Source organism: Centruroides sculpturatus, unplaced genomic scaffold (assembly GCF_000671375.1).
Source record: "Centruroides sculpturatus isolate CEXI.00-Female unplaced genomic scaffold, Cexi_2.0 scaffold881, whole genome shotgun sequence".
Classification (NCBI taxonomy): Eukaryota; Metazoa; Arthropoda; class Arachnida; order Scorpiones; family Buthidae; genus Centruroides; species Centruroides sculpturatus.
Genome location: NW_019385179.1, coordinates 272489 through 286015, shown reverse-complemented (window position 1 = coordinate 286015; position 13527 = coordinate 272489). Strand labels below are relative to the sequence as shown.

General features: G+C 28.3%; 2 protein-coding genes and 1 long non-coding RNA gene across 3 annotated transcripts in view; 1 reads left to right on the top strand and 2 right to left on the bottom strand.

Moving 5' to 3' along the window:
• Nucleotides 1-36: 36 nt before the first annotated feature.
• LOC111635820 (cilia- and flagella-associated protein 58-like) lies at nt 37-5671 on the bottom strand. The gene is made up of 5 exons (XM_023380922.1): nt 5525-5671; nt 5093-5428; nt 783-1010; nt 340-473; nt 37-268 (listed from the first exon to the last, which is right to left on the bottom strand). The coding sequence occupies exons 2-5, from the start codon at nt 5384-5386 to the stop codon at nt 178-180; spliced, it is 747 nt and encodes a 248-aa protein (XP_023236690.1). The 5' UTR covers nt 5387-5428; nt 5525-5671; the 3' UTR covers nt 37-177.
• On the top strand, nt 1430-2378 carry LOC111635821. Its single transcript, XR_002758441.1, has 2 exons — nt 1430-2132; nt 2218-2378. It is a non-coding gene; the product is annotated as an uncharacterized LOC111635821 (long non-coding RNA).
• A 1993-nt stretch (nt 5672-7664) lies between the features above and the next one.
• Nucleotides 7665-13527, bottom strand: part of LOC111635809 (girdin-like) — a 26485-nt gene continuing 20622 nt past the window's right edge. Inside the window, exons 9-11 of the mRNA XM_023380899.1 lie at nt 11477-11559; nt 11165-11356; nt 7665-7844 (exon numbers count right to left, since the gene is read on the bottom strand). Of these exons, the coding sequence (XP_023236667.1) occupies nt 7665-7844; nt 11165-11356; nt 11477-11559 (455 nt within the window). The remainder of the gene's footprint in view (nt 7845-11164; nt 11357-11476; nt 11560-13527) is intronic.

The following is a 13527-nucleotide window of genomic DNA, read 5'->3' as shown; positions in this document are numbered from 1 at the left end:
ATGTAAATATATTAATAGTGTATTTGTTTTTATTGTATTAAATTGGTCGACAATTTTGTTACAAGTCTTTTAATGGAATATTTACTTAATTATATATTGCAAAAGAAATATTATTTATATATTATATTTTAATAAAATGAATTATATGAGTAGAAAATTCAGTTACATAAAGTTTTATTAATATGATGTTTCATCTGTTTCAATTATGGGTGGTAATTGCAAAACAGAGTTACAAGGCATACAAGAATAATTGCTATCTTCTTGCTCTCTGGAATGAATTAAAAATTAATCAAAACTTTTAAATAATTAAAATAAGATGATATACAGTATAAAACTAACGTGTTAAAATGGGAAGATTTCTTTTTTAACCATATCTTCACTTTTAATTTTTTCAATTGATTTCTTAATTCATCATTTTCTTGTTTTTCTTTCTCATATTTTATATATAAATGATCCCTTTCAACACTTAATGACTATAATCAAATAAATCATTTAATTACAATAATTAAAACAGTTTTAAGATTATGTATGTATTGTTAAAATTATAAGTTGAATAACAATTAGTTGTGTAATAAATTCTAATTCGGAATTGATTCACTGAAAAATTTAAGAATGAATTATTCTCAATTCTTACAAATTTTTTAATCTCAAGTTCTGTAAAATGTTGTTATTGCAAAATAAATCAACTTACATTGAATTATAAACTATTATTATTTAATTTATATATGCAGCTAAAGCAGACAATTGAAAAAAAAAAAAAAAATTATAAAGAAATGCCTAACCTTTATCTCATCAGATTTTTGTTTGAGTAAAATTTGATTTTCTTCTAATTTTTGTTTTAATTCTGTCAAATCAAATTGTCTTAAAGCAAATGTTTTCATTTCTTGAAACAGTCGATTTTTCTCCTTAATGTTTACATTATAATTTGTGATTTCATTGTTTTTGGATACCAGTTGTTGCATTAGTGTTTGGTTCATTTTGATAAGTGCATAATTTTCAGGGTCATTATCCTGTTTATAAAATTATGATTAAAAAACAAAAAAGTATGTTAGACTTAAAATAAACCAGTACAAATTAATCTAAAAATAAAATAACAATATAAGTTAAATTAAAATGATCTAGCATCAGAAATTACATTTAAGATGTAAAATGACATTTTCTTAAAAGTTTTTTAATGAAGATATTTCAATAAATCACTAGTTCTCAGACTGTTAAACCAGAGGTTCTCAAACTATGGTCTCTGACCACATGATGGTCTAGAACAAAGGTTGCCAAACTTTTTTGATCATCAACCCCCTACANATTGCATGCTCAAGGGATGAATATACAAATTGGCTAATATTTAATGTAAAATTAAAAAGAAATACATAAAAATAGTTAAAATAAAATATCTAAAAAAAATTAACTTAAAAAAATACATATTTATATTTATTTTATATTAATTTATAAAAGAACGTTACATACATGAATAGACATAGAATAAAAAGAGATTAAAATTAATAAAAGTGTTATATTAACAAAGACATTAAATAAAACTAGACAACTTCAAACAAAGCTCTCCGTGCAGATGACAATGGCACTATGTTAATTGTGGTCCTTTTACAAATTGCTTTATAGATTTTGAATATTTCCAGATATTTTAGATGAGGAGTTGATATGTGATATATTAGATGTGCCCTATCAAAAAGACAACACAATGTCCTGGTCAAAGACAAAGGCTGCTAAGGTAGTTGTAGTCAGACATTTTTTGATTGAGTCCTGATGTTCTTTTATCCTGGTATGCAGAGATCTACATGTGGCATCAATATATTCAAAGGGAAGATATATTCTGTTGTCAAAGGTCAGTAAATGCCTGGAAGAGTAGTTTGATCAGGATCTTTGTCATTTCTGAGCAAGGAAAATACATTCAGGCTCCTTTTATAAGCAATTTGTAAGTTGGAGCATTGGACCTCAATCAAAAAATGCCTGACTACAACTATTAATGCATAATTATTTATTAAACTATATTTAATTATGTCTCTGTTTTAATTTTAGACATTTGATGAATGTGTGGAAAAACAAGAGAAAGAGTGCAATCCTGAAAATTTATGGCTCCAAATTCCATTTTTCTGTGGCCATGCATCAGAATGTTGGTATGATGATATCATTTTCATTAATTATATATAATATTAAATGAAATTTTAAATTTTATGAAACATCAATTTCTATTATTGAAAGGCTTCCAGGTAGTGAATGGGCTTTGTCTCAAGCCAAACAGAATTTGATTGAACATTATTTATTAGTTGGAGTAACAGAAGAAATTCAAGATTTTATTTCTCTTCTTGAAGTAACACTTCCTAGATTTTTTAAAGGTGCTACAACACTTTATAATGAAGGTACTTAAAATTAATATTTATATCACTGTGTATGATGGTTATTTCAGTATATATTTTCTGAAATTATATTAAACAATTTCATTTAATCTAGCTTAAAATATATCTTATAACTTAAAAAAATTTATATTTATTCTGCTTAACCTATCAAATTTTTTTGCTTAGGTAAAAAATCTCATTTGAGAAAAACTTTTAATAAAATGGATCCATTACCTGAAACTGTAACAAAGATTCAACAAACAAAAATTTGGCAAATGGAAAATGACTTTTATGATTTTGCTCTTCAACAATTCCATTTTATTAGAAAAAGGACATTAACAATAAAAAATGGGGTTGTGAGTGATAAAGGGCAGCAGTTTATGTATGAAAAAGTTCGACCCAGGTGATTTTTGTTATGTTTGTATTTTTTACAAGAATTTAATAATCAACTTAAAGCACTTTAAGAAAAAATAATGGAGTATATAAATATATACAGATTTAGCACAAAAATTATATGATGTTTCTCATTAAAAATTAAAAAGTTTATACAAATTATCAAAAATATTATAATGTTTATCTTCCTTTTACATGTAATAGCTGTGATGATTTTTTTTTTAATTTATTTCTTTCGTATAAGAGAAATTTTTGCCATCTAAAAGTAGAACTTGATATATTAGCTGGTTAGAGTATTACTGTTCTAGAAAATATCTAGAGTATGAATGATTATAAATCTTTATCAGTCATTTTAACAAATAAATGGCCAGTAATAATTTTTTAAATTTCTTTTTACTTATTTTTGGTAAATAAGTTATAAATTGTTTATCCATTACAGTTTTCAGGTAGAATTCATTTAACAAGAAAATAAGTTAAACTATTGCATTTATACAAAATTCTATAAAAATCAAACAAAGTGTGTTTTTTATCAGCTGACTTGTATGATTACTGAACATTGATATTGTGTATTATTTTAATTATGTTAGATTCAACAGAGCCAGAATGATTTTATGATGATTTATCAGATTCCAATATAAATTTGACAAATCATCATGAATTTGAAAAGCATAATGATATAGGATACAACAAAACTCAAGTTTTGTTGATTAACTACTGCAACATAATCTATGTTGTTGTAATTAATCAACAAAAGTATACAGTAGTAATTAATCAACTAAAACTTGTTATAAGAATGCAATAGTTATTCATAGATTTGACTAATATACAAGAAATGTAGGTTATAATGAGACTAACCTGAAATGAAAGTAAAAGCTTGTAATGTAACAATAAACTTAGTATACTTTATTAACATTTTTTTTATTCATAATAGTACATTCCATAAATGATTTTATCCATACTTTTTACAAAATATATGGAATAATAAAAGAAAACTAGTTAAACAGAAATTTGGAAAATTTTTCTTTAAATAGATTTATATTTGAATGCAAGAATTTCACTTTTGTACTAAATGGTACTATCTGAAAATCTTGTAATGAAAAGATAAAAATATTTTATTAAGTAACAATGCATATAATGTTTTAATAAATTAAAATTTATTTTTATGTGCTTGTTTTAAGCTATTATATTTTTTGTAANCGAACTTCGAAGCAAACAGGAAGTTGTTATTTCAATTCAAAAATTTTCTTTCGATGACCGACACGATTCTATTGTTAAAGTATGATGTACAGGGGTAAGTCGCTACTAATTTGAGGTGAACATATATTTTAAATTAAATAAATTAAAAATATGGTAAAAAAAATTGCAGACCGGCATTGTGATCGGGGTCTCCTGCCCTAAAGATGTCCATATCTGGTCTTTCCTTAATATCGAGAACTGAGTTAGAAAGACGGACGGACGACAGTGGGATTTATACGTCTACAATTTTTTTAAAATTGCAGCCTAATCAGTATAATAAGCCCTATTAATAGATTATAGTCATAATAGACTAATCTATGTATATAATTGAGATGGGTTGATGATAATAAGCGCAGAGCCCAAACGGTTAGGAGTTGAAGGTTGAAATTTGGTACACAGTTAGGGTATGTCATGAGAACGTACACTAAAAAGGGATTTTTCAAAATTCTCTCCCGCGGGGGAGGAGGGACAGGATTAAGGCTTCCCTGAAGAACTCGGCTTCTATTATACTATTTTAGATGCGGTTTTTTTTCGTTTTTGATTGCGTTTTAATAGGGTACGTCAAGAGAATGTACTGTACACTAAGAAGGGATTTTTCGAAATTCCCCCGAGGGGAAAGTTTTAACAATGAAAGTGTTAAGAGAAAGCCATGTGCATGATTTATAGCGCAGATGAGGTTTTTGCGTTTTTAAGGGGAAATTTCTAATTAGTCTGGAAACAGGAGGACCTAATTCTTGTATTCTGTGAAAACGGGTAGGATTGGCTAAAATGTAATAATATTAATCTTCGCTATCGTTACTTTTTGCCCGAGCAACGCCGGGCTTATCTGCTAGTATTAATAAAATTAACAGAAAATAATTAAATCATTTGTACATTTAACAAAAGGCAATGGACTCTGTGTAGCTTCAACTATCAGTTGGTATTACCAGTTTTTGGGCTGCAATTTGAAAAAATGATATAACCTATAATGATACCTCTGTGCAAGAGGTGTCATTACAGGTTGTCACTCACTACACGACGGATACCTTATTTTCTCCATAAGGCGTTTTATTCTGTAAACAAGTTCTGAATATTTACTAATTTTTTCGATGTTGCATTTTATTATATCTTACCTCCAAAATTCTCCATTTATGAATATTAGTGGGATTTTTCATATGTTCTTCTAAAAGCATGGCTTTTTTTTGTTGTTCAGAGAGTCTTGTGCTGACTGAAATCAGTTCATGCCTTAGTTCGGAAATATTTAAACATTTATTTCTCATTTTTTCGTTTCTCCTTAGGATATCAGTTAAGTTATCTTTCATTATTGATATTTTTTCTTTTTGATTATTATAATATTCTGTTTCTCTTTTTAATTCGAATGACTGGTTACTTAATTTTTCTTTCCAATTATTTATTTCCTTGTCCATTTGATCTAATTTCAATTCAACTATTTGCAATTGTCTCAAATTCTGCGTGAATAAAACACAATTTTATGCATGATTTATTGAAATAAAGGGTAAAAGCAATTTTTTAATGTAAATAATAATATATAATCAAATATTCACTTGTTCTCTTTCTTTTTTGATTTCGGTCAAATCATTCTTTTTACTATTTAATTCATTAAGAAGCTTGTTATATTTATTTTTAAAAGATGATAATTTTTGCTGTATTTTTTCAGTGCGGTCGGTTTGATCATTGACTTCTTTTTCTTTTAATTTTAATTCTGATTTTCTTTTCTTATATCGACCACTTTGGTGACCCCTGGTCTAGAAGCATGTGCTCAAGCTATGGTCTGTGGCCTGCAAGTATAAGTATATCTTAAATATTATATGATTGCTTCTATTATTTACCATCATTTTATAGAAAGGAAATTAAATGTGGAAAAATTAGGTAAAATATATTGTAATTTCAAAGTAAAGAACACTAATTTATGATGATTATTTTTGAGAAAAGTAATGTATTAAATACAGAAAAATTACAATAAAATTAGTTATTAAATGCTATAGATCACAGATTCTCAAACTTATTTCGACCACCGCCCACTTTGAGATTAAAAAAAATCTAGTTCCCCCATATTTTTTAACTTACACAATAGATGGTAATGTAAAAAGGTATCTTAAAAACAGTTATTGTAAATATAATGTTTAAACATGCATTATTATATGGATAGGATAGATAGGGTGTGACCCCATATCCTATTTCTGAGATCAAAGAATATTTCAATAAGAAATAAAACTCATATTTAATCACTGAGCCTTCTACTGCTCCCTGAAAGCCTCCAGTGCCCACAAGGGGGCATTATCACCCACTTTGAGAAAGGATGCTGTAGATAATCATATTATGTAATAATTGTTTTCTTGTCAAACTTGAAAATTTGAAGTTCTGGACTTAAAAGTTGTCATGAAATTTCTATACATGAAAGTCATAATTCAAAAATTAATCTTCATAAACAACTTATAGATGTTTGAGCATAAGACTTGTTTTCATTACCATCATTGCTTAGAAAATAGATTCTCATAGATATGTTTTATATATGTTTAAAAACTAGAATTCACATTTTTAAATAATTACTTTTGTTTACCAGTAAAAATTTCATTGTGGACTGGCACTAGTCTTCAGACCAACATTTGAGAAACTGCTATAAATTTATTCTTATAGCTTCTTGTCCTTTTTCTTTTTAAACTCCAAAGAGTTTAAAAAGAAAAAGGACAAGAAGCTATAAGAATAAATTCCAAGCTAGAAGCTATAAGAATAAATATAATTCTCCAAAGGAATTGAAAGTTAAAAGTGAAGNGCTGAATTTATTCTATTTATTTATATAATGTAAATTTTTTTACTATTTTAGACAATTTAAACAATCCTACATGTAACATATTCAATTATTGAGATCTGTGATGAAAGAGTTCGACTATCATCAGAAATTTCTGTCTATATTTACATTCAGACAGAAATTCGTGATTATAATCAATTTTTAATTAACGCTTGTAGTGCCAAATTATGTTAATTAATTATTGCCTAAAAATATCCCCATAGTTTCGGAAATTTTTTGGATATTTCTGAATATTCTGAGACCTCGTTACCTTATATAATTCTGATTGAAATGATTTGGTTTAGTGCCAATTTCAGAAGCGAAAAATGGTGGCGCTAAATCGGAGTTTGACCGAATTTATGTTATTCTCAAAGTATCGATACATATTTATTATAAGAAGGAAAAACATCTTTATCAAATTAATATTTATCTTGTTTTTAACTTTTTAAAGTTGATTTTCAAAATTCTCAGTTATCGGGTGTTACGATGTTAACTTGCTTTGATTCATTTATAACTCTTAATTAGCATTTCGGACTGCCTATGAATTACTTAATCCAGATTTAGGTGGGTGGGAGTGTTTATAAAAACGTTACGTGATGCCAGTGTCACAACCCTTGGGTTACAGAATGAATCATTTTTGTTTCTGAAATGTTGCATAGTAAAACCTTAATATTTATATCACTGATTTGTACGTTATACATACAATTAATAAAATAATGTAACGTGCGGTAGGTACTCCGTGTGTGTATTATTTCTTAGTATAATTGAGGGTTGATGAGGATGTGCGTTACGTAATTTTTAGAATAGATATGTGTAATGCGTTACTAGGGATAGAATGTATAAAAGTAGTGTTATGTAATTTATAGACGATTTATTTTTGTTAAAATGTAATGTAATTAATTTGCTTTTTTTACCTTTAATTCCGAGTAATTTCTTAAATACTGATTCTTTTCTATGCTTAATTGTTCCCATTGTTTTTTAAGTTTAGCAGTTTCTTTTTCTTGGTCTTCGATTTCTTTGATTAGTTCTTGATGCTTATATTCCATACTTTGAATTTGTCTAAATAATGTTTTAAGCTGTAAATATTATTAAAAAATTAGTTTGATGATAAATAAATTTTTTAAAACCCGAATAGCTTTCATTTATAAAATTGTTTTCAGTAATGTCAATTAATTCAAATTTTGTATCTGTTAGAACAATAACAATTGAATATTAATTAATTTTACTGAAAAAATTTTATTATTAATTTAAATTTTTAGATATTGGCCAAAGCGTTAAGAGATACAGTGCCTAATATAAGATTTATTTTATACAAAATATTTTTGTATGAAATTTCTCAATAATTGCATATTTGTATTAAGTGGTTTCAAATCGTGGAAAATATCTGACCCCGTTTGTTTTGTAATTAGATACAATAACCCTAATGGTTTTATTATATAACGAATTTGGTAATGTAATTTTAATGTTTATTCATGTTAATACCAGAAAATTTACTCTTAGTTTTAATTTTAATCTTAATATATAGTGTAATATTAATAGCAAATTACAAAATTTAACCACATAAATTACTTTGACAAGAATCCAAGCCCATTAGTGATCGAGTGGATGAAAACTGAACACTGGTAGTTGATACTGAGTTTGCGCCTTAGGTTGACTGGTTGACTGCATGGAGTGTTCCGGCTTTTCTTCGTGTTTACACCTGAATAGGGACCAGTTTTCCATAGAAAATCCTTTCGGGAGGCACCCCCCTAGGCTTTAGGACATATTCGTCAACTGAAACCGTTTTGGCAGGCTTTCTCTTTTCGCCGCAAGAAGAGAAAGAGAAAAAGAGTGTACGATATTCTCTAACTGATTGTATAATATTAGACTGTGTTAAACTGTAGAAGAAGTATTTATATTTAAGTTTATTACAATATCAAATTTATTTACATTTTAAAAGCTTTCCGAGGTAAACACGCAAATAAGTTTTTTTTTTTACTTGCCATTATTATTGTTATTTTATATACAGCGTTATGCGTTACAATCAATGTAATAATGCACTTCATAGGATTCAATATTCCACATTAAATGTAGAATACATAGAGTTGCCAGATACTTGGGGATAAAATCCGGGACAAAATGAGTTCTTCCTAAAAATTACTGGGACGTTTAATTTTAGGACATGCAATAAATTTTAACTCTGCTAGTTTCAGAAATACAGTACATTTAAAATGTGAAAAAAGAAAAAGACACTTCATTGTAGGAATGGAGTTTAGAATAAAGTCCTCATGTTGCTAGATGGCAATCTGAAAAAATACGGGACAATCCCGGAAAATCGAGACATCTGGCAACGCTAAGAATACATAACCTTTGATTACATTTTTTAATAGCCTAAAACAATTTTTATATACTGTAATAATACCTGCTGCCTACTCGACCAGTTCTTACAGAATAGCTTTAGTACTAGTATTTAATGTAGTAAATACGTAATTAGTACTAGTATTTAATGTAGTAAATACGTAATTATACCGTTAATGACTTTTTATTACTTAGCTATATCTAATGAGTTGAATATATTTAAAATGTTAAAAGAGAAAATATTCATTTTAATCTCTTAAGGAAAGTACTAGACATTTTTAGTACTAGTATTTAATGTAGTAAATACGTAATTATGATGTTAATAACTTTTTATTACTTAGCTATATCTAATGAGTTGAATATATGTAAAATGTTAAAAGAGAAAATATTCATTTTAATCTCTTAAGGAAAGAGGTTGTATATACTTAAGTAGTAATTACTGTATTTTCCTAATTCAACAGCTTTAAATTCCTTCTTGCTCACCAGTGGCCAAGTGGATAAAACTACTGAACACTGGTCGTGGGTTCCGCCTCGCCAACATGTTGGCATTGTGGAATTTTTCGGGTTTTCTTCACCTAAATAGGGGCCAGTTTCCCATAAAAAGTTCCCCCCGGGAGCATTTCCTCTCGGCAGATCGCCCACGTATCGACTTACCGTAAACAAATAAACCAAATCAAAATCCTTCTTTTTTAACAATAAGTATTAGTCTTTTTATATTAAGCTGTTCTGTTTACCTAGACTCAAATCACACAAACTTTTTTTTTCCAATTTAAAAACTAATAGTTGATCTACTGGTTAATTATTGGCACATATTAATTTGAAGTGTACTAATTCTAGATCTCTTAATTAAACTAACTTTAAATTTGCATCATCTTTACAATCACAGTTGTCAATTTTAATTTTGAAGTATTTTACTGCAATGTATATAAAACGACAATTGAATCTAACAAGAACTTGGAAAGGTAACAAACAAACAAACTTACTACTTTGTGTAGTAATATAAAACAGCTCGCTATTTGACAACGAAACAAACAAATACACACAAACATAAACGCACAAACAAACATGCGTAAGCTTTACAAAATAAAAAAAAATTATGCGAGCAATAAAATTTAGCCGAAAGTAAACAAATTGCTTAATTGGCACAAAATTTCAACTTATGGTTGCTTATTGGTGTGTTTACATTATCTACATAAGTCATATTATTGAAGAAAACTGTAAGTAAACATTATAGTTATTTAAAAATAAAAAAAATATATACAGGATGTTTATAATTAAAGTTCCACTTTGAAATGGCCATAAAATGAAAACTACTGGACAGAATGTTATCAAACTTGGTAATAGTGTACAAGACATCATAGGATTTTATTTTCCGCGAGAAAAAGAAAGTTCAAAAACTCACCACCAACGGGAAATAGCGCTGTCTGCAATATTGTTGAACGAAATACACGAAGAAGTCGTTGAAAATGTTTTTAATTGTTTCGAAAATATGTTACAAAGCATGTTTAATGTGGCGTCCACCATTTTCTGAAAGCAAGTTAAATTCCTCTTGATATGCTAAGAGCTATTGTTGAGAACACAGTAATGCGATTAACTTGCTTATAAAAAATGGTGGACACTACACTGAACATGCTCTGTAACGCATTTTGAAACCGATTAAAAACATTTTCAACGATATCTTCATGTATTTCGTTCAACAATATTGCAGACAGCGCTATTTCCCGTTGGTGGTGAGTTTTTGAACTTTTTTTTTCTCGCGGGAAATAAAATCCTATGTCTTGTACACTATTACCAAGTTTGATAACATTCTGTCCAGTAGTTTTCATTTTATGGCCATTTCAAAGTGGAACTTTAATTATAAACATCCTGTATATTTACAGTTTTAAGTTTAGATACTTAACGAATCCTTCCCTCTTGCAGTGAAAAGAGATACCGTTGCAGTTAAGAATTTGTCTCCTCTAGGTAGATCATACATGTATTGTGTTGTCTTAATGCCATCAATGCAATGCAATCTCTCATCACTTACATTTGCTCATTCTTAATTATCATAAATTAATACCTGTTTAACTAATGCGCAATTTTTTATATAAAAATCTGTTGTTTCTTTTTCATTTTTCTCTATTATTTTTTCTAATTTGTTATTTTCTTTTTTCACATCTTCAACATTTTTTGTAATTGCTTGAACTTTTCTTTTACTGATTTTAAGAAGATTTTCTTGTAACTCTTTTTCTACATATATTTTTTGCAATTCCTAATAAAAATAAAGAAGTTATATAAATTTTAAATATTATTTACTTGTTATTATATTTAAAAACATATAAAAACTATTATTCTAATTTTCATAAAATAATATTTAAAATATGATACTTACATCGTTTTCAATGGATTGCTGTTTTGTCATATCTTGTACGATGTTCTCGAGTTCAGCAGCTGTATGTTTCATATTTGAAATATCTAATTGAATAAAAATAAATTAATTTTCCTTATATACAGGGTTCCAATCACATTGTATATGTTAAAACAATAAAAAAATATTTTAATTTTCTTTCCTATTAACTAAAATGACAATTAAATTGACTCCTTGTAGACTTGTATTGATAATGATGACAAACTTGTGTAGACTTGACCATATGTTTGAAGTGACTAATTGTCACTCTATGGCTCTGATGGATCTAGGTTCAAGTTCAGATCGTATTTACAGAAATATTCATGAATGATCAACCTCTAGAAGTGATACATAATACCCTAATACATTTTCTCTCTTTACACGGTCTCTCTAATGTGACTCTGTGGTTCCTTCAGGGTGTAAAGAGTTCAGAAAAAAAGAAAACTCTGAAACTGAACAAATATATTACATATGAAATACGTATACATCCATTTTGTTTTCATTAAACACAATAGCCTCGTTATCATTTTTATGTTATCATTTTTATGGAGCATTCTATACAATTTTTTAATTTCTGATTTCAACCCTGTATTTATTACGTTACATATTTAAAAAATTATTATTGAAAATGTACTTTTCATATATTCGATGACAGTAATATTTGAATGTTCTTCATTTCTAATCAGTTGAAATTGAAACTTTAGATTGTTTCAATATCTATACGAAGAATCTTGCAAAAATTTGAAAATAGATGCAGTTTATACTAAGCATATACCTGATATATGAATTAAACATAAATGCAAAATTTATATATATATATATATTTTATTAAGCCATATGTATATTGTATATGCACTATACAGGGGGTCCAACAAGTCTGGAAACAGGAATTATGTTGAGTTTTGTTCATTATTTTACAGCTAAACCATGGCACTGAGTAAGGAGGAACGAATACCTTTCGTCCTTATTCACTGCCATGTTTTTCCTGTAAAAGAGCAAACAAAGATTAACATAACTCTTAAGCTTCCAGATTTATGAAACAAGATTGAAACTAATTAAATAAAATTGAAAGAGTATACAATAATGCAGCCCTGTAACAATATTCGTCCCTGCCAGGTGACATTTGCCTTCACTACGAGGTTTATGAAATGGCGTCATTCATATCAAACTGTACCAGAATCAAATAGCGAACTGTTGTGTGATTTTTAATAGCCGAAGGCAGCATTACACTACAAGTTATTGTGCATACATGCTGCGATGGATTACATGCGATGGATACATGCTATGGAGATTCATGCATGCCGCTGCAAAAAACTTGTAAATGGGTTCGAAAGTTGAAGAAAGGCTGAAGAAACGTAGATAATAAGATAAACGCATAGACGTTTGAACCCAAACTTTTTGTAGCAACATGCACGACTTTCCATATTGTGCTTACATCCTGTGATGAATCTTACTAGCTCTGATGCCTTCGGCTTAATGTTGGGTAAATTAGGCATTTAAAACAAGTTACTATTTTTTTTTTTAAAACTAGCTGCAAGATCCCGCTTCGCTGGGTTTTTATTGGTATGTAATAGTATAGTTTTTTATATATATATAAAAGACTGTTTTTCTAAGTAATCTAGAATCTAGCTGCAAGGACCCGCTTCGCTGGTCAAAAAGTAACGATAGTGAAGATTAAGATAATTACATTATAGCTAATCTTACCCGTTTTCACAAAATGCAAGAATTAGGTCCCCCGTTTCCAGACTAATTAGAGAATTTTTACGTTTAGTCAAACGAACAAATTTCAACGTTTCTGGAACGTTTTCAATCGTTCTATAATCGAACCAATTCGAATTTTATGTTCGAATTTAATTCGAACAAATTCGAAAAAATCGAACAAAACATTCGAAATAGAAAGCCACTTTCAACTACTTTTAGCCTCATATCTCCCGCACCCTTATAGCTATCGAGACGCAACCACCCCTATGCACGAATGGAGACTTGGGGCTACCACCACATACAAACACCATTCACGTGCGATGTGTAGTTTTGGC

Coding starts and splice junctions, on each gene's coding strand:
- LOC111635820 (XM_023380922.1), bottom strand. CDS start 5,386: ATGGACAAGGAAATAAATAATTGGAAAGAAAAATTAAGTAACCAGTCA. Junction 1,011..5,092: donor ATAAATGGAGAATTTTGGAG/GTAAGATATAAT, acceptor TTTTATAAACAG/GATAATGACCCTGAAAATTA. Junction 269..339: donor AAATCTTCCCATTTTAACAC/GTTAGTTTTATA, acceptor AATTCATTCCAG/AGAGCAAGAAGATAGCAATT.